This window comes from Chrysemys picta, chromosome 7 (assembly GCF_011386835.1).
Source record: "Chrysemys picta bellii isolate R12L10 chromosome 7, ASM1138683v2, whole genome shotgun sequence".
In the NCBI taxonomy this organism is placed as follows: Eukaryota; Metazoa; Chordata; order Testudines; family Emydidae; genus Chrysemys; species Chrysemys picta.
Window position 1 is genome coordinate 124,924,951 of NC_088797.1, and position 19,715 is coordinate 124,944,665.

Here is a 19,715-nt window from a genome sequence, read left to right on the forward strand (position 1 = left end):
TACTAAGCTGGAATAATTCCTCTCCCTCCCTTGTATTAATCCCTCTAATATATTTAAAGATAGCAATCATATCCCCCCTCAGCCTTCGCTTTGTCAGACTAAACAACCCAAGCTCCTCTAGTCTCCTTTCATACGATAGTTTTTCCATTCCTCTGATCATCCTAGTCACTAAGCTTGTCACTAACCTTTGCTTTTGCAGGACAACAGCCCCCAGGTGCCGGCGCCCTCCCTGCAGCCAGTCGGATCAGGAACTCCTCAGCAAACCTGGAGCTCCGTAAAATGGCTGCAGTTTCTGCATCCACTTCCACGACGTCCCCTTCCTGGGAAACAGAGGGGATGTCACACACAGCCGAGAAGAACGCGGCAGGACCCAGCACCCACCACGCTGCCAGCTCTGTAGTGAGAGGGGGAGCGGGCTAGGGGCATGAGCGTTTGCAATGCTGAAGGGAAGCCATCGAAGCAGGAGTCCCCCCAGCGCAGCAGCTCTGCAAACAACCCCACTGACTGCTCACAGTCACTTTGGGATCTAATTCAGAATCACGCTGCTTCTTTTCCCCAGGCCCTCCTTTGATTTGCCCCGATCAAAACCACAGGCCTGGCCTCTCTACTCTCCTCCCCATTCATCCTGTGCTGGCCTCTTCTCGGTCCCATCACACAAACTTGCCGCTAGTGGCGCAAGAGCCTTCTTCTCTGCAGCTCCCGCCATCTGGAACAGCCACCCCGTGTCTGGCCAACCTCTCGCCATTCCCTGCCACTCTTCCCCTGCGTTGAGTGTTTCCACGATACAGGATAAAGCTGCGTTGCTGTATTTAGGACCCCCTCTGCTCGAGGCCCCTTCTGTACAGGGCTGCTGAGCAGCAGGCGATGCCATGCTGCCATCACAGAGTGCAGAAGGGGAAGCGTAAGCCGAGCCACGAGCTCTGGGCTTGGAGATCCAGCGTGGAGGTGCAGTAAAGCGGACACAGGCATGGCGATTAACTACGCCTGGGGGGCTTCCCTGTACCTTGAATGTGAAATTGGCATCAAACTCCAGCTCTTTCTCATGCCCAGTGATCCCGCCGTTGTAAATGACCTGGCATCGCTCGGCCGGGCCTTTCTTGGGTACTTTGAAGAGACGGAAAGTCGCAGAGACAAACTGACAGTCACCTGAAAGCAAACACCAGGTGATCTTACAGTGTTTAGTTCAGTATTAACCCACCTCTCCCAGCACCACAGTCATGAAGCATCTTCTCAGTACTACGGGATTTCTCCACCCAGCGCCTCTGGGAGTCTGGCAATATCACTGTCCCCTTTTTACAGATGGGGAAACGGAGGTACAGAGTGAGGTAGTGATTTGCCATTGGTCACCTGATGAAACTGGGGCAGAGGTGGGATCAGTGCCCATCTCTCCCAGGCCACAGTCTAGGGCAGTGGTCTCCAAACCTTTTATGCCCCAAATCACTTTTTTAATTTAAGGGCAACCCAGGATCTACCCCCCCCCACTCACTTTCACCGGGTTGGGGTTCTGGAGGGGGTGTGGGCTCTGGGCTGGGGCCGAGGGGTTCGCAGTGTGGGAGGGGGCTCTGGACTGAGCCTGGGGCAGGGGGTAAGGGTGCAGGAGGGGGTGAGGTAGATTGCAAGCTCTGGGAGGGAGTTTGGGTGCAGGAGCGGGTCGGCTCTGGGAGGCGGTCAGGGATGGCGTTGGGGTGCTGGCTCTGGGTGGGGGGGTCACGGCTGGGGCAGGGTTGAAGAAGGGGGTTTGGGGCGCAGGCTCTGGGCGGGGGCTCAGGGCTGGGGGTTGGGGTACAGGAGGGGGTTTGAGGTGCTAGCTCTGGGAGAGGGCTCAGGGCTGAGGTACGGCCTCCCACCAGGCGGCACTTACTATGGGAGGCTCCCAGGCGGCAGCGCAGCAAGGCTAAGGCAGGCTTTCTGAAGGGGCCAACACGCCCCTGTGGCCGGGAGGGGGGGGGGGGGGCACATGGCTCCAGGTGTTGCCCCTCTCTGCCAGCACCACCCACCTCAGCTCCCATTGGCTACACTTCCCCATTCCCAGCCAATGGGAGCTACAGGGGCAGTGCTTGCAGGCAGGAGCAGCATGATAAGACACCTGCCCTTTCTCTCCCTCTCTCCCACCATGGGGCCGCAGGGCTGCACTGGCCGGTTCCGGGAGCGGTGTGGGGCCGGGGCAGGGAGGGAGTGAGCCTGCCTTAGCAGCAGACCCGCTACACCACCAGAGATCGCGATCAACTGGGAGAGTCTCTAGGATCAACCAGTCAATCACATTCGACCGGTTGGTGACCACTGGTCTAGGGCCTGAACTGCATAGAACAGAGATGGCAGACTAGTGAGAAAGCTGCTATGCAACTCAAGTACTTCTAAGGGGACATCTGCACAGCAGCTGGGAAGTGTCATTTCCAGCTCAGGGAGATGAGCACGCACCGAGTATGCATAGCTGTGGTGGGACGGACGAGCCGCCTGAGTACGTACCTAGGGTCTTGGAGGGGATCACACTCCAGCGGCAAGCCTCACGCATCAGTACCATTGTTCATTAAACTCCAGTCACTTCATTCTTACTGTTAGTGATGTGTGAGAGGGAAATCGCCCCATGTGACTCTCAGATCCCAGGCTAAGTTTGCAGGGCTAGCAGCTAGAAAAGCCAGCAGTTTGGATCTGGAAGCACTGACCCCCAAACATGGCCCCTCATGATAGGTCCCTCTTGTCAGAGAATGGAAGCAAACTTTAAACAGCGGCCGCATTCCATTCCACACCTCGCTGAGTTCCACGGAGGGCTGGAGTGATCCCTACCTACCTCTCGGGGTGCCGAGAGGCAGAATTGCTGCCTGGAAGGTGATCTGAGATCCTAGGACAAAGGGTGCTGTGGAAGGGCAAACTTGTTGCTAGAGACAAACAGCACATTGCTCTGGGTCATCCTGTGCTTTCTCACAGCCGTATTATGGGCTGGAGTATTTAGTCTTTTCTATTCTTGGGCTTTAAAAAAAAAAAAAAGCCCCAATTGTCTCTTTTCTACATTTACGTTTCCTATCGCCCACAGCAAGGTCTAGTCTCGGTGCTATCAAACGAAGTCAAGGCTCGCTGAGGTTGTGGTCAATGGCACGCTCCCCGCTCATTTGCTGCAGACGACAGCACATATAGATTGCAAGCTCTGCGGGGCAGGGACCGCCTTTTTATTTTGTGTTTTTACAGAGCCAAACGCAGTGGGGGCCCTGGTCCATCAGTGGGGCTTCCGGGGTATGTCTGGTAGACAGACTCTTCCTGCCTGAGGCTACACCACTTTGCTTTATCCTAGAGCAGGACCATGGAACCCCAGCCCGTACTGCTAGGGCGGACCAGGGGTCAATGCTCTGCCCATGGCACTCACTCACCGACAACGCTCTCCAGTTCCTTGTTATTGATGGTTATTCGGCTGGCGGTCACCAAGCGCGGTGGGCAGAATCCAACTTCCTCAGCAATTCTGTAGAGGTCCTTCCACCACAGGGCTCCTCCCAGGCACTCGCCTATGATCACAGAGTAATTACACGCATCGTGCAGCCAGCCACGCCAGGGCAAAGTGAGTGGCACACAGCCTGCTGTCAGGTTTTTAATAGGGCTGTCGATTAATCGAAGTTAACTCACGCAATTAACTCAAAAAAATTATTTGTGATTAATCACAGTTTTAATCGCACTGTTAAACAATAGAATACCAATTGAAACTTATTAAATATTTTGGATGTTTTTCTGCATTTTCATATACATTGTATTGTGTGTTGTAACTGAAATCACAATGTGTATTATTTATTATAAATATTTGCACTATAAAAATGATAAACAAAAGAAATCGTATTTTTCAATTCACCTCATACAAGTACTGTAGTGCAATCTCTTTGTTGTGAAAGTGCAACTTACAAATGTAGTTTTTTGTGTTACATAACTGCACTCAAAAACAAAACAAAGTAAAACTTCAAAGCCTACTAGTCCACTCAGTCCTACTTCTTGTTCAGTCAATCGCTAAGACAAACAAGTTTGTTTACATTTGCAGGAGATAATGCTGCCCTCGTTATTTACAATGATACCAGAAAGTGAGAACAGGTATTTGCATGGCACTTTTGTAGCCAGCACTGCAAGGTATTTACGTACCAGATATGCTAAACATTCGTACGCCCCTTCACGCTTCGGCCATCATTCCAGAAGACGTGCTTCCATGCTCGTGACGTTTGTTAAAAAAATAATGCATTAATTAAATTTGTGACTGAACTCCTTTGGGGAGAACTGTATGTCCGCTGCTCTGTTTCACCCACATTCTGACATACATTTCATGTTATAGCAGTCTCAGATGATGACCCAGTACATGTTGTTCATTTTAAGAACACTTTCATTGCAGATTTGACAAAACGCAAAGAAGGTACCAATGTGAGATTTCTAAAAATAGCTATAGCACTCGACCCAAGGTTTAAGAATCTGAAGTGCCTTCCAAAATCTGAGAGGGACAAGGTGTGGAGCATGCTTTCAGAAGTCTTAAAAGAGCAATACTCCGATAAGGAAACTTCAGAACCCTAACCACCAAAAAAGAAAATCAACCTTCTGCTGGTGGCATCTGACTCATGATGAAAATGAACATGTGTTGGTCCACACTGCTTTGGATTGTTATCGAGCAGAACCTGTCATCAGCAATGACACACGTCCCCTGGAATGGTTGAAGCATGAAGGGACATATGACGCTTTAGCGCATCTGTCACATAAATATCTTGCAATGCTGGCTACAACAGTGCCACGAGAACGCCTGTTCTCACTTTCAGGTGACATTGTAAACAAGAAGCAGGCAGTATTATCTCCTACAAATGTAAACAAACTTGTTTGTCTGAGCGACTGGCTGAACAAGAAGTAGGACTGAGTGGACTTGCAGGCTCTAAAATTTTACATTGTTTTATTTTTGAATACAGTTTTTTTGTACATAATTCTACATTTGTAAGTTCAACTTTCATGATAAAGAGACTGCACTACAGTACTTGTATTAAGTGAATTGCAAAATACTATTTCTTTTGCTTTTTACAGTGCAAATACTTATAATAAAAAATAAATATAAAGTGAGCACTGTGCACTCTGTATTCTGTGTTGTAACTGAAATCAATATATTTTAAAATGTAGAAAACATCCAAAAATATTTAAATAAATGGTATTCTATTATTGTTTGACATAGCGCGATTAATCACGATTCATTTTTTTAATCATTTGACAGCCCTAGTGAGCCGCAGTGCATGATGGGACAGGGCATTCTGGGAAATTCTATCAGTTCTGGGTAGAGATATCATTCGGGAAAGTTTAAGGGTATCAGTTCAGGTTCCCAGGCACCTGGGACACAAGAGGCAGCATGTGGGGAGGGGATCCTTCTAACCAGATTCCTAACTCCCAGCCTCCAGCTCACACCACTAGTCCTCATTGCCTCAGGTCAGGTAAGAAAATCACTCACCCCAGAGGACCCTGTGTTTCCTGATGTCCTCAGGCAGGTCACAGCTGGCATAGACATCGCTGAAATACATCTCTCCGCCAGCCTGGAAAAGAGCAATGCTTAGCCACAGCAAGAACTAAAAATGACACCAGCCCCTGATAGGGACAGCGTTTGCCAGAGAACACAGACAGGGCAGCTCGGCTGGGGCTGCCTTGCCAGCAACGCGATTGTCTATCCCAGAGCTATTGTGTCTCCCGAGTATTCCTGGCCAGCGCACTCAGACAGCCCAATGAGTCAAGGTCTCCAAGGTAATCAATTAAGAGCAACAACCCCTCTGCCCCCACCACCTTTGGCTCTACCCAGATTAAATTCCACCATCACCCTCATTTTGTTTCATAAGCTGAGTGTGAACATGGTGCTCGGGGACGGAGGGGCTGAGATCACAGGCACATTGCAGACAGGTGCTGGGCAAGATTCCCTGACAGCTCTGGCAATACAGCCAATCCTGCCCTGCAGCACCCCCTGCTGGCCCAGTCCTGGGGCACCCCCTCAACCTGCCCATCTGGGCCCCATGGGCAAAGACTTCCAATTGTGATCTACTATTTGATGGTGGAGAGGACATGGACAAAAGGAGAGCAAGGGAGCAAAGCAGTCACTACACTGCATCAGACCAATGGTCCATCTAGACCAGTATCCCGTCTCTGGCAGTGGCCAGTACCACTGCTTCAGAGGAAGGTGGGAAAATGGACAGTTACGGAACAATCTGCCTAGAAAGGGAGTCGCTCATCACCCACTCATCAGTTAGCAGCTGGCTTCTCCTTTCATCATTCATATAAACATTTATCCGTTTCTTGGACTCTCCTAAGCTCTTGATTTCAGTGATATCTTGTGGCAATGATTTCTGCAAGTTAACTGATCATTATGCTAAAAAGTATGCCAATCTTTCATGTGTTGTTGTTCTGTGTCACTGGTCGCCCCCCTGGTTTATAACAATGGGAGAACAGATGCCCATTGTTAGTCTGAGTATCTCTATTGCCTCCCTACTGTCATGCAGGGTGAAATCCTGCCAGCTTGAAGATAAAGGCAAAACTCCCACTGACTTCAATGAAGCCAGGATCTCCCTTTCCCTCCCTGCTCTCTCATCCCCAGAATTCTTCTTCTCTCCTCATATGGAAGTCTCTCTGGGCCTGTGTTGTGTTTTGCTGCCTGTCTGTTGACCCCTCGCACCCCAAAAGGCAGGATGGGATCCAGTGTTGCTCCCCAAACCCCATCATGATCTCTCTCTCACACACACACACAGCGCATGCCCTGCTCTGGGGTTACCTTTAGCACTCGATAGGTCTCCTGCAGGACTGCTCTCTTATCAGGCGAGAGGTTAATCACGCAGTTTGAGCTAGACAGGAGATAAAAGCCCAGTGAGGCACCAGGAGGAGGAAAGCAATGTGGGTTTTAGTCAGGCTAGAACAAATGGCTAGGCCTGACCTTGCAGCTGGGCCGCAGCTTTTGATCTGGACCACTGGCAGGAGTAACAGATGCCTGGACACCTTTCACATCCCCAAAGGAGACTGGAGGGTCCTCAGCCACCCTTCAGCAAGGCTCCAGGCTTTCACCCTCCCACCCCCCACTCCCTGTCCCGACTGCCCAGACCCCTATCCACACCCCTGCCTCCTGACAGGCCCCCCAGGACTCCCACTCCTATCCAACCCCCCGGTTACCTGTACCCTGACGGCTCCCCCCACCCCCCAGAACCTCCACCCCATCCAACCGCCTCCAGCTCCCTGTCTCCTAACTGCCCCCCAGGACTCCCTATCCCTTATCCAACCCCACCGCTCCCCACCCCCTTACCATGCCACTCAGCGTGGCAGGACTGGCTTATTGGAAAGCCTGGGAGGTGGGCGGGCGCAAGCCACGCAGCCCAGCAGGAGCCCTGGGCCAGAGTGCTCCCCGCGCGGCAGCATGGCTGCGAGGGAGGGGGGACAGCAGGGAAGGGGTCGGGGGCTAGCCTCCCTGGCCGGGAGCTCAGGGGTGGGGCAGGACAGTCCCGCGGGCCGGATGTGGCCCGTGGGCCGTAGTTTGCCCACCTCTGTACTAGGGGCAAGGCCCCATGAGCTTAGACTGCATCTGCTTGGGGCTCTAGAGGTGTTACCAGGGGTGAAAGTAACTTAAAGGACTTACCAGTATGCAGGGCAGCCAGCGTCCCGAGCAAGGTGGGGGGGCAGCTCTGGGCCCCTGGAAGGGGCGGGGCCTCAGGTGGAAGGGGCAGGGCTGGGGCCAGACTCCCCCAGCCAGCCCTTCAGCTCTGTACAGCCTGCGCTGCCTGGGGCTCCGGTGGTGATTTAAAGGGCCTGGGGCTCCAGCCGCTGCCGGGTTAACAGCCGGAGCCCCAGGCCCTTTAAATCGCCACCGGAACCCCAGGCTAGCAGCAGTGTTCGCTGGGAGCCCCGGGCCCTTTTAAATCGCCAGGCCCCGGGACAGCTGCCCCTTCCCCCCCCACCCCGTCAGCGGCCCGGCCGGTACGGTGCTTAAAGCGCTGCTGCGGCAGCACTTTATCGTCAGCTGTGTACCGGCCCGTACTAGCGACCACTTTCTTACCAGTACATCGCACCGCCCCGTACCGGCTTACTTTCACCTCTGGGAGTTACCTCACTACAAATACTAGACTAGAAACTAGCCTTAAACAGGAGTGAAACTGACACTTTCAAGTCACTTTCACAGTATTGCCAATCCCAAATGTTCAAAAATCCTGAGCCAAGATCACCAAAAATCATGAGATTATGTAAAAATAACAGATTTGGGGTTCTTTTTATTTGCCTTCTGCTTTTTGAGCCTTTAGGGTGCACTGGGGTCACATTTTGAAGCTTTCTCCACAGCCACAAGGACTAGAAACTTCATTTTCTTTAAGAATGAAGGCTGAAATCATCACATATCCACCTGACTCCAGGAGCTGGGGCTTTAAGGAAAACAATTATCATGAGTCTCATGACAAAATCATGAGAGTTGGCAGCACTGCTTTTACTTCTGTTTAAAGGCTAGTTACTTTCCAGAAGGCTCTTAAACACAACACTACAGCGCCTGAGTTGCAATTCTCACAGGAGAATATTTAAAACCAAACACCAAGAAAACTCTATATTTTAAAGTTGAGGAAAAAAAATAGACTTTTGAGGTGTATCAGGGCCACTGCAGGCAGGAAAGGAAAATAAACAGGCATGGGACCTCTGGGCAGCTCTTCCTTTAGAAAGAAAGTTGGAGGGTCAAATCTTCTAGTCCTTAATCAACTAAAACTTCTATTGTCATCAGTGCCTCCACTCATAGATATAAACATCACAGTGTGGTCAATAACTATACACTTCATACTTAGCTATCTGAGCCATCTTATCCAGAGTTACACAGCTTACATGCCTTGGCTCAGGGCATATTCTGAACAGTGCCGAGCACACAGATGGTGCCCAGTGAATAACACAAATCATGACAATAATCGTTGACTTTATGGACTCCGTGGATGCAGTTTCTGTTCTTTGTTCTGGAATTGGCCTGAATACAGCCGAGACCCTAAGAATTTGAGGCATACACACATCTGATACTCATACAGCCCTGTCTCATTCCTTCCTTTTATCAAACTCAACAAAAAATGACTGAACAAAATGGTTTCCAGTTAAAATGTAAAATTGCACAGGAGCCATTGCTGTACAGCCCAGGATGGGGAGAACCTGTCACCCCTCGGGAGTTAAGTGATTTCCTCTCATTCTCCATCCTTCCTAACCTCGGTGCTGCTTTTCGTGCTGTCAACCACGGCATCCATCCTGGGACCCTTTCAGAGAACTGGCCGCCTTGGTTTTGCTCCCATCTATCAAAGTCCTCTTGGTTTTGCAGCACAGGGAGGGAGAGAGGGGCTGGATAGGGAGCTAGCCCTGAAAGACCTGGGTTCTACCCCCCCCCCCCCATTGGATTTCCTCTCTGACCCCAGGCCAGTGCTTTAAGGACAGAATTTCAAACGTTTTTAGGCACCCAAAGATGCAGCTAGGCATCTAATGGGGTTTACAAAGCACCTAACCTTCTAAGTGCATTTGAAACTCTCACTAGGTGCCTAAATACCTTTGAAAATCTGGCCTTTAGTCTGTGTGTGCCTCAGTGCCCCATCTGTAAAATGGGGATAATAGCATTGCTCTACCTCAGCGAGGGGCTGGGAGGGAAATAGATTAGACATTGTGAGGTGCAGCCTCAGATACTATAGTGATGGGGCCACATAAGTACCACAGATAGAGCGGGAACTTCTCTATACACTGTTCCCTGGGTCTGACCCCTTCTTTTCACCTACACCCCCAAATCTCCCCCTTTTCTGAATACAAGCTAGGCTCAGTGCTTTGCTGTATTTTTTCTGAGACCCGTGTTCCCTCTAAAACAACCCCTCCCCCCCCCAGACGGATTCCTCTTTTAATTGACCATTTTGATTATCACTACAAAAGTTTTTTTCCTGATGATAATGGGTCGTCTTAATTAATTAGCCTCTTAGAACTGGTATGACATCTTCTCTGTACGTATATATATACTCTTCTTATATGATCCATTCTATGCATCCGACGAAGTGGGTTGTAGCCCACGAAAGCCTATGCTCAAATAAATTTGTTAGTCTCTACGGTGCCACAAGTACTCCTGTTCTTTTACAGGCTAAACTTCCAGATCCTTAATTTAATCCCCAGCCCTTTCTTATCTTAATCACCCTGCCTCTGTCTGTAAACAAAATACTGACTCCCTGCCCCAGGGGCACCTCCCCTCTGCAGAACTTACGTTTCACACTAATGCTGTGCTGTAGTTAAGAGCTCCACCTGGGAGCTTGCACACCTCTTGTACGAAACTCGGGGGAGGGGGGGACTCCCGCCCTCCCCAACCCCTCCTAACTTGTGCCCTTGGGTAATACCATCACCTGAAATTACTAAAAATGAAGCATCAGATCATTTTTCACCCTTTTGGCCGGCCCTTTATTTACTGCATCCCATGGACAGTGAAACCAGTCTGGCCAATTTAACGTGTGCGTCTAGTCAGTTTTACTTTCTGATCCTCATGTACTAACCCAATGCTGTAGTGTCCCTGCTGCAAACACTGCAGACTTAGGGCTGTTTAAATGCTAACACAAAACTGTTTCCATTGAGCACCTGAAAAAAGGAAATCAAACGCAGGGACATTTCTAGTCATCTTATATTCTGTTAAACTTCTTTGGGCCAGATGTTAACTTGGCATTTTCCCTTCAATAATTACAGCTAAAGCCAGTGACTCTGTTGGACAAGGGTCAAGGACATTCGATTAGACGCATCAATAAATGGAACAAGTCTGATCTGCCTCCTATCCCCAGCCCTATCCTGGGCTCTGAGACCCCACACGGTTTGAGACTATGTTTCATTTTTTAGTTTGACTGGATCCAGCCACCTGTCCTTTCTGTGGGCACTGTTTGTTTGAATGACACAAAACTCCAGCCAGGTACCCAGGCCTCAGATTAGTGCTTATGGTACATTTCTTCAGCGTACATCCCTGAACTGAAACCCAAAGAGTTAAAACTTTGGGTAGGGACATGATTCACTGATGCACAAGAAACAAGTACCTAACCTATTGTATAGACCCCTGCAGGAGCTCTGAGAATGGTACTCACATAACTATATCATAACTCTCGTCTTTAAGGCCAGCATCTCCCAGCTTTTCCATGTAGCCATGGATGAAGTCCACGTTAGGCACCTGGTAGCCAAATTTCTTCATGTGATAGTCAATGTGCTTCTTTGCCACTTCTACCTGGAGGAGGGAAACAAACAAGCAGGCTGAAAACTACATAAACTCTATAAGGTGTTTCTAAAGTCTCTTCCCTTTCATGCGCCAGAGGGCCCACATATTCTCATTAGGCCCCTAAGCATCTCCCTTTATTTCCCCCCAACCCCAGCCATTTTGAGTCCTAGATCATGGCTACCAAATCTCCTGGCCAAAGAAGAACAGACGGCATTCCATACAGAGACCAACAAATGGCAAGACCAAGTCTCGTACTGGCCAGGGATAGGGTGGGTGGGGAGTGTCTCTATTTGATCAACAAAGCGTGGGACTGGCAAAGACTTTTGATCAATGTAGAGCCCAGCAAGGGGCTGTGCACGTTGTCTTCACCACAGCACTCCCTGGGAAGGTCGGCAAGAGACCAGCACTCATACCAGTGTCTCATGCCTGATGGTGCAGGGTATTATCCCTGCATCCCCCCCCGTACAGGATATCGCATGCTGCGTGATGGTCTGGAAGGTGGAAGGAGTGAAACGATAAATGGCAAAATACATTTACCCCATTTCCACACACTGGTCTCTAACAGGGCTAGAAGAAGCTGAGAGTGGGGAAATTACTTCTCTCAGTGACTCTATCAAAGGCAGGATTCTCAATGACCAAGAAGCTAAAAAACAATCATTCAGTGCCTTGCATTACGGGTATTTAAACCCGACCCACACGTGCACTGCATTAAACCTTGTAGCTTGCATGAAGATAAGATTATTAAAAGCAAATAGCTAAGGTTACTATCTGCATACAGCTGAACCCCCTACACCGGACAGTCCCCATATACCAAAGGATCAACTTTGAACTCTAAGAACCATGCAGTTCCGCCTTGGTGGGAAGAAGTTATTTTCGCTTCCAAAGCTGAGAGCCATGAAGATAAAGACCCGGACTTTGATTACCACTATTCAATTCGGAAACATACCTGGGCGTCGGTCATGTCTATTCCAGTGACATGCCCTTTCTCCCCAACTAGTTTACTCAGCATATAGCAATCCCTGCCACTGCCACTCCCCAGATCCAATATCCAACAGGTCTCCAGGCACTCTGGGATCACCAGACCGCAGCCATAATACCTGAGGGAAGAAACTCTCAAGATCAGTGATTCTGGAACCACAGGGTCTCACCACACCTCAGCATGCAAGGGAAGGGCATTTTCAGATGGGATGGATGAAAACGTGTCATGGAGAGCAAATCATCAGGAACACCCAACTCACATATGCAGATATGTATTAATTAAGCCTCGCTGCTTATCGCCATTTTATATTGGGCAAACTGAGGCACTCAGATGTGTGATGTGCCCAAAGGCTTTTGGTGAACAAAGAAAATGACAGGCCAAGGAAATTGTTTTCTGGTCAAACATCCTGTAGCCAGACCTTGGAGATTAGAGCAAAGGTTTTTAATGGATTTCTGATCGGGGATATATGAACTATAAGGAGAGTGACAGTTTTATGTCTATTAGCTTATCTTTTCATCTCCAGATTTGAATGGACAGGGTTTATGGGGAGCTTTTTACCTTTAATGTTCTTTCTGTTAATTTTTCCTAACATTTGCTGCTCATTGTAACTTTAAATTAATGACTTTGTGTGTAGAAATGGTTACGAAGGTTGATTGGAATTAACTGATTCATTTTAAAGCTCCAAACTGCATTCATTTGTTTCTCTCTCATTAATTTGTTCTCTGCATTAATTTGTTTCTCTCTGCCTCTGCTTTTTGGCAGGAATTTCTCCTTTGAGCTGGCAACCTCCAGGCCTCAAGGACTGTGGTGGAGGTAGGCTGCCTCCAGCTGGGAAATTATGAGAGACGTACAAGGATGAACTGGCTACTTTCTTCCCCATTGTATTCTCTGGATAGAGCGACTCCACTGGGCCGAGGCGGTTTCAGTGAGTGAAGCGCTATTAGAGCGTCAATTGTCAATTCTTTACCTTGACACAACATCATCGTGGACACACTTCAGAGCTTCCTTTATGAACGTGGGCAAAGGCCTGGCCAAGGTGACGCAGGCATTGGTTTGCAGATCCTCTGATTTCTGCAACTCTTTACCATAATAATCCTGAGATGGGAACACAAAAAGTCCGTATGTCTCCATAGCCCACCAGAGCCTACGGATTCTAGTTATCGCCCTGCCCCCACCCCGGGGTTACTCTTGCTCCTCTTTGCAGGGTCAACTAGATCTGCACGCAGTATTCAAGCTGTGGGCGTACGACGGATTTATATAGAGGCAATATGATATTTTCTGTCTTAGTTTTTATCCCTTTCCTAATGATTCCCAACACTCCGATAGCATTTTTGACTGCCGCTGCACATTGAGTGGATGTTTTCAGAGCACTATCCACAATGACTCCAAGATCTCTTTCTTGAGTGGTAACACTAATTTAGACCCCTTCATTTATATGTATAGTTGGGATTATGTTTTCCAATGTGCATTACTTTACTCATAGGTCATGTTTTCTAGACCTTTAATCATTTTTGTTGCTCTCCTCTGGACTTTCTCCAATTTGTCCACATCTTTCCTGAAATGTGCCACAAGACACAATACTCCCGTTGAGGCCTTATCAGCATGGAGTGGAGCAGAAGAATTACTACTCATGTTTTGCTTACAACAGCTCTGCTAATACATCCCAGAATGATGTTTGCTTTTTTTGTTACAGAGTGACACTGTTGACTCATATTTAGCTTGTGATCCACTATGACCCCCGGATCCCTTTCCGCAATACTCCTTCCTAGGCAGTCATTGCCCATTTTGTATGTGTGCAATTCATTGTTCCTTCTTACGTGGAGTACTTTGCATTTGTCCTTATTGAATTTCATCTTATTGACTTCAGACCATTTCTCCAGTTTGTCCAGATCATTTTGAATTTTAATCCTATCCTCCAAAGCACTTGCAACCCCTCCCAGCTTGGTATCATCCTCAAACTTCATAAGTGTACTCGCTATGCCATTATCTAAATCAATGATGAAGATATTGAAAAGAACCGGACCCAGGACCGATCCCTGCCAGACCCCACTCATTATGCCCTTCCAGCTTGACTGTGAATCACTGATAACTACTCTCTGGGAACGGTTTTCCAACCAGTTATGCACCCACTCTATAACTCCCTCTAGTTTGTATTGCCCTAGTTTGTTTATGAGAAGGTCATGAGCGACAGTATGAAAAGTCTTACTAAAGTCAAGATATACCACGTCTACCGCTTCCTCCCTATCTACGAGGCTTGTTACCTTGTCAAAGAAAGCTGTTAGGTCAGTTCGACATGATTTGTTCTTGCTGTTACTTGTCCCTTTATCTTCTACCTGTTTGCAAACTGACTACTTGATTATTTGTTCCATTATCTTTCTGAATACTGAAGCTAGCTGACTGATCTGTAATTTTCCAGGTTGTCTTCATTCCCCCCGCCCCACACACACTTTTTTTTTTTAAATACATGGGCACTATATTTGCTCTCTTCCAGTCCTCTGGAATCTCTCCTGTCTTCCATGAGCTTTCGAAGATAGTCACTAACAGCCAGTTAGCTCCTTCAGTATTCTCGGATGTATTCCATCAGGGAGGGAGCACTTTGCATGCTGCTATAACCAGGGCTCAGGTATAAGAGGCTTGCGGGGGCTGGGCCTCCCCAAACAGGGCAAGAAATGCTGGATGCGGTGCACCTCCCTTTGGAGGCGGGCCGGCCCCGCTGCCTTTGGAGCGCCACTACCGGAAGCTCCCAAGAAGTAGGGGAGCCACCGGCACCCAGACTGTGGCCCTGCCGCAATCCACTAGCGCGTGGCCTCTTCCCCCCCAAGGCCTCCCCCACCACCTGCTGCTTGTGCCTCGTCGGGGGAGGGGTTGGAGAGGCGCGAGCAGCAGGCCAGCGGGACCTTGGTGAAGGAGAGGAGCAAGCAGGGATAGGAAGAGGTGGAGTGGGGCAGCCTGGGGGAGAAGAGGACAAGCGGAAGCAGAGCAGAAGGCGGGGCCACAGTCCAAGCCCCATTCCCACTCCTAGGGAACTTCCGGTATTCGCGCCCAGCCTCCCCGAACACAAGAGCAAGGCGCTGCCTATGGCTCAGGTGTAACGTTTGGGGGGCGGGGAGGGCAGCTGGAGTCAATGGGGCAAGCTCCAGTCCAGTGCCCGCTCCTTCATCCCCGCTCTTACCTGCACCTCTCTGTAAATCTGCTCTCCAGATGGGGCAGCCACTGCAAGGAGAACAACCAGAAGCCTGAGTCAGGGGACCTGATGCTACAGTGAGGGGTGCCAGCCTCGCAGAGCCGCCCAGAGGATTCAGGAGGCCTGGGGCAAAGCGGGGGAGCTTGTAGTCACCGGGCGGCGCTCCGAGTGTGCGGTGGTGGCATTTCAGCGGCGGGGGGGGGGCTTCAGTCGCTCTGCAGCACTGAAGGACCCACTGCCAAAATGCCGCCAAAGACCCAGAGCGACTGAAGGGCTCCCAGCCGCCGAAGACCCAGACCGCCGCCGGGTGAGGAAAGGGATTCTCGGCCAGGGCTCGCGGGGCCCAGGCCAAATTGCCCCACTTGCCACCCCCCGGGCGGCCCAGCAGCCTTGAGCCCACATAGAGAGTGGCACCAAGCAAGCACCCCTAACCACCCAGGGGAATGCTGCGCTGGGGGGACCCCGCAACACCTCCTGGGGGGCAAACCCCTAGCCCGCAAGACAACCCCTCCCCCCCCAGAGACCCTCCCCCAACCCTGTCCTGCTGGGACCCCGAGACCCTGTCCTGCTGGGACCCCCTCCCCCCAGAGACCCTCCCCTACCCCGAGACCCTGTCCTGCTGGGACCCCCTCCCCCCAGAGACCCTCCCCCACCCCGAGACCCTGTCCTGCTGGGACCCCCTCCCCCCAGAGACCCTCCCCTACCCCGAGACCCTGTCCTGCTGGGACCCCCTCCCCCCAGAGACCCTCCCCTACCCCGAGACCCTGTCCTGCTGGGACCCCCAGAGACCCTCCCCCACCCCGAGACCCTGTCCTGCTGGGACCCCCTCCCCCCAGAGACCCCGCCCCGCCAAGACCCCCTCCTCCACCCAAAGACCCCGCCCCCGGCGAAATGCCCCCAGGCGACCCCCAGAGGGCGCTTGGAGGGCCCGGGCCCCGCCCCCAGCGGCGCGTACTGCTCGCGGCTGCTGCGGCACTGACGGACAGCGGACCCTGCCCCCGCCCCGCGCTGGGCTCCGGGGCGGGCTACGAGAGAAGCGGGACTTCCGCTTCCGGAGGGGGTGGAGCTAAGGAACCCTCCAGGGAGTCGCTCCCCCTCCCGCCCATCTCCCTGCCAGCATGAGCCCGCCACGCCCCCAACCCTTCATAACCCCGCCCCCTGTTCTCCCGCCCCGCCCCCAACCCCTTCCTAGCCCCACCCCCTTTGTTCCCCCGCCCCCAACCCCATTCATGGCCCCGCCCCCTTTGTTCCCCAGCCCCTCGTTCCCCCCCCCGTCTCACCCAGCCCCGCGCGCTGGGCTGTCCGGCTCCGTGAGCACCGTGCCAAAGCTGCCACGTGCCATGTGGTGATGTGGTTCCTTGTGGTTCCCCCCCGTCCCTGCAGCACAGTGGGGCAGGTGCTCGGCGCGAGCTGGGCTCGCCCCCCAGGCGAGGGGCCCATTCTGCACTCCCCTCCCATGCCCCCCGCCCCTGGCTTCAGCGTGAGTCAGTGGGGAATTGGGACCAGGTGACCTCACGCCCCAGCCACTGCCAGGCACCCAAGGGCAGGATTGAGCGGGATGGGCCAGCCCACCGACCCTATTCTTCACACCCCAGAACACACCAAGGAGATCCCAGCCCGGGGCGCTGGTTTTCTGGGCATAGGAAGCACATTCACCCCAGGCAATGAAGCAGCCTGTGGTGCTTTGCAATGATGCCATGGCTGAGTTAGGAACATTGGTGATGGTGTCTGGAGGGAATCCAGTCCTCCCTCATCTACTGGAAAGGTGGTGGTGGTGGTGGTGATGTGGCACCTTGGAGCCAACAGGCATGTTGTGACATTTTGGGGTTCACTCAGACATGTAAAGGGTACTGTCAGCACCTGCCCTGTAACCTTGGGGTGCCTTAATGCAGCTATGGCTCAGATCCCAGTAGCCAGCCCACAAACACAAGGTCTCACCCCGACTTCCAGCAGCCTCGTTACTCCTTGTAGGGTAACACCAACAGCCCTTAATCCCAGGTCTCCCCAAATCTGACCTTCCAAGTTCTTAACTGCCAGACCTTCAGCCTTTTCCCCTCTGGTTCAACATCCCTGAAGGTGTGAAACCAGCCCCCAGATATCAGTGTACTTTGGTACACACCCCCTAACAGTTTGCACAACAGAGACCTGCTTGGGGGTAAAAAATAAACAAAAAGTTCATTTAATAGAATAACCACAAACTCAATGACAAAATAGTAAGGGAAGCAAACATGTACAAGTTATACAGCAAATAAACATGAAGAGGAAACTTCAGACTGTATGCTTCCATTGTAGATAAAATCCCTTTTCTCATACAAACTACCTATTGCCTTTGAAGGATCCCAGCATACCCCCTAACTATATAGAGGATCCACCATTTCACAGAGCGCATCCCGCCTACAGCCTGTCCCTCAGTTTCTGGAAGACTTCAGTTTCAAGTCTTCCTTTCCCTTTCCCCATTTTTTTGTCTCTCCTGGCACCGTGACTCATGGTTAAGGCTACGTTTTAGTCACGGGTATTTTTAGTAAAAGTCATGGACAGGTCACAGGCAGTAAACAAAAATTCACGGCCCATAACCTGTCCATGACTTGTACTATACACCCCTGACTAAAACTTGGGCCAAGGGGCTGCGGGTGCTCTGCTGGGATGGTCCAGGGGCGCTGCGGGTGCTGGGGGGAGGCAGGTGGCAGCACACAACCCAGGACCACTGCTGATACGCGGGCGGGGGGGGGGGGGGGGCGGCAGCACACAGCCTAGGACTCCCACTGGTCCTGGGGCGGGGGGGCTGGGACTGCTGCTGGGGGGGGGGGAGGGTTGGCGGCGCTGGCAGGCTCTCTACCCAGCTCCTCACAGCTCCCCAGAAGCAGCCAGCATGCCCCTGCAGCTCCTAGGGGGAGCAAAGGCATCGGGGGCTCCGTGCAGTGCCCCCACCACAAGCGCAGGTTCCACAGCTCCCATTGGCCGGGAACTGCAGCCAATGGGAGCTGCAGGGGCGGTACCTGCAGGCAGGGGCAGCACACAGAGCCCCCTGACCCCTCTGCCTAGGAGCTGCAGGGACATGATGGCCGCTTCTGGGGAGCGCCCCCACAGAGGTAAGCATCGCCCTGCACCCCACCCCGCTACCCCAGCCCACAGCACCTTCCCACACCCAAACTGCTGCTGTCCCAGGGCTGCCCGAGCTGTTCAGGCAGCCCTGGAGCCAGCCACACCGGCCGCTGCAGAGGTCACAGAAAGTCACGGAATCCGTGACAGACATACAGCCTTACTCATGGTTATTCAGAATGGAAGAAACTCTAGCTGGGATGTCTTAATGTCTTTCCATTAACTTTAATGATCCACCATTTCCTGGGATAGGCAACAGATGGGTACCCGAAGTCAGGCCACATCTACACCAGCGACATAAGTTTTGCCGGCGTAAGCGCTCACGTGCACAGCGCTATGGCAGCAGGAGACACTCTCCCGCCGACAGAGCTACCACCGCTCATTGAGCTGGTTTTATGACGTTGATGGAAGAGCTCTTCCCCCATCGGCATAACGCAGCTACACGAGTGCTCTTACAGAAGCCCAGCTGTAGCGGTACAGCTGGGCCACTGTACGTTTGTAAGTGTAGACTTGGGAGATGCTCCTCCCAGCCTTACTGCTCTGCTGTGAAGTGGAGCTGAAGTTTATGAGCACAGTTTTCTATATACAGATATATAAATGAATAACCAATCTGTATACATCTCATAATGACCATCAAGTGCAGAGAATAACCTGCTTTCATAAACGACCTTCCCCGATACACTTTTATAGTACAATGTGCAATCAGTTGGTTCAACTGCTCATGTTTGGGGTTTAAACCTTCTGTTCTCCCCATGGGGTGTCTGGATCCTGACTGTCACACATGTACCAGGAAAAGCTGGACTGGTCCAGCCCTTCTCACCCAACAAAGCAATGCTGCAGGTGTTCATCTTGAGATGACAGACCTACAGGATATGGGGAGAAACACTGCAGGGGGAAACTGGTGAAGGAAAGTCCTTGACCTGCACATTCAATAACTAGCCTGCCTAGGGTCTGGAATTTCAGGGCAGCAGCTGTTGCAGTTTTAGTACGAGTCAAGATAAATTTTTTTACAAAGCAGGTGTCAGCACTTCTAGGGACTTGAAGCTAAATTCTGCTCTCCGATCTGCATGCACAAGTCCCAGGTAGGCCACTGGCGTTAACTGGTGTGTCTAAGGGCAGAATGCTGAATGAACTGTGGTGTGTCAGAGGCCCAAGGAAAGATTAATCTGCTCTCAGTAGTTGCTAGGAAAGCATCCTGCCCAGGATCACTGATTAGCCAATCAGTTTATTCTAATGATGGTTTCCATTGGTCAAGTGTGCGT

General features: G+C 51.3%; 1 protein-coding gene across 3 annotated transcripts in view; it reads right to left on the reverse strand.

The window, feature by feature from the left end:
• AS3MT (arsenite methyltransferase) overlaps window positions 1–16,434 on the reverse strand; it is a 41,343-nt gene extending 24,909 nt beyond the window's left edge. For 2 of the 3 annotated variants that reach the window (XR_010589343.1, XM_065552619.1), the window contains exons 1-10: window positions 16,310–16,428; window positions 15,343–15,383; window positions 13,138–13,265; window positions 12,138–12,288; window positions 11,064–11,200; window positions 6,746–6,815; window positions 5,444–5,525; window positions 3,363–3,494; window positions 1,004–1,146; window positions 186–320 (exon numbers count right to left, since the gene is read on the reverse strand). Coding sequence is in view for 2 of the 3 variants with exons in the window: in XM_065552619.1 (XP_065408691.1) it covers window positions 186–320; window positions 1,004–1,146; window positions 3,363–3,494; window positions 5,444–5,525; window positions 6,746–6,815; window positions 11,064–11,200; window positions 12,138–12,288; window positions 13,138–13,265; window positions 15,343–15,383; window position 16,310 (1,020 nt within the window). In the remaining variant the exon portion in view is untranslated. Of the gene's footprint in view, window positions 1–185; window positions 321–1,003; window positions 1,147–3,362; window positions 3,495–5,443; window positions 5,526–6,745; window positions 6,816–11,063; window positions 11,201–12,137; window positions 12,289–13,137; window positions 13,266–15,342; window positions 15,384–16,309 lie in introns of all 3 variants that reach the window. The other variant, XM_065552618.1, reaches the window with a different exon arrangement.
• Between the last annotated feature and the right edge of the window lie 3,281 nt (window positions 16,435–19,715).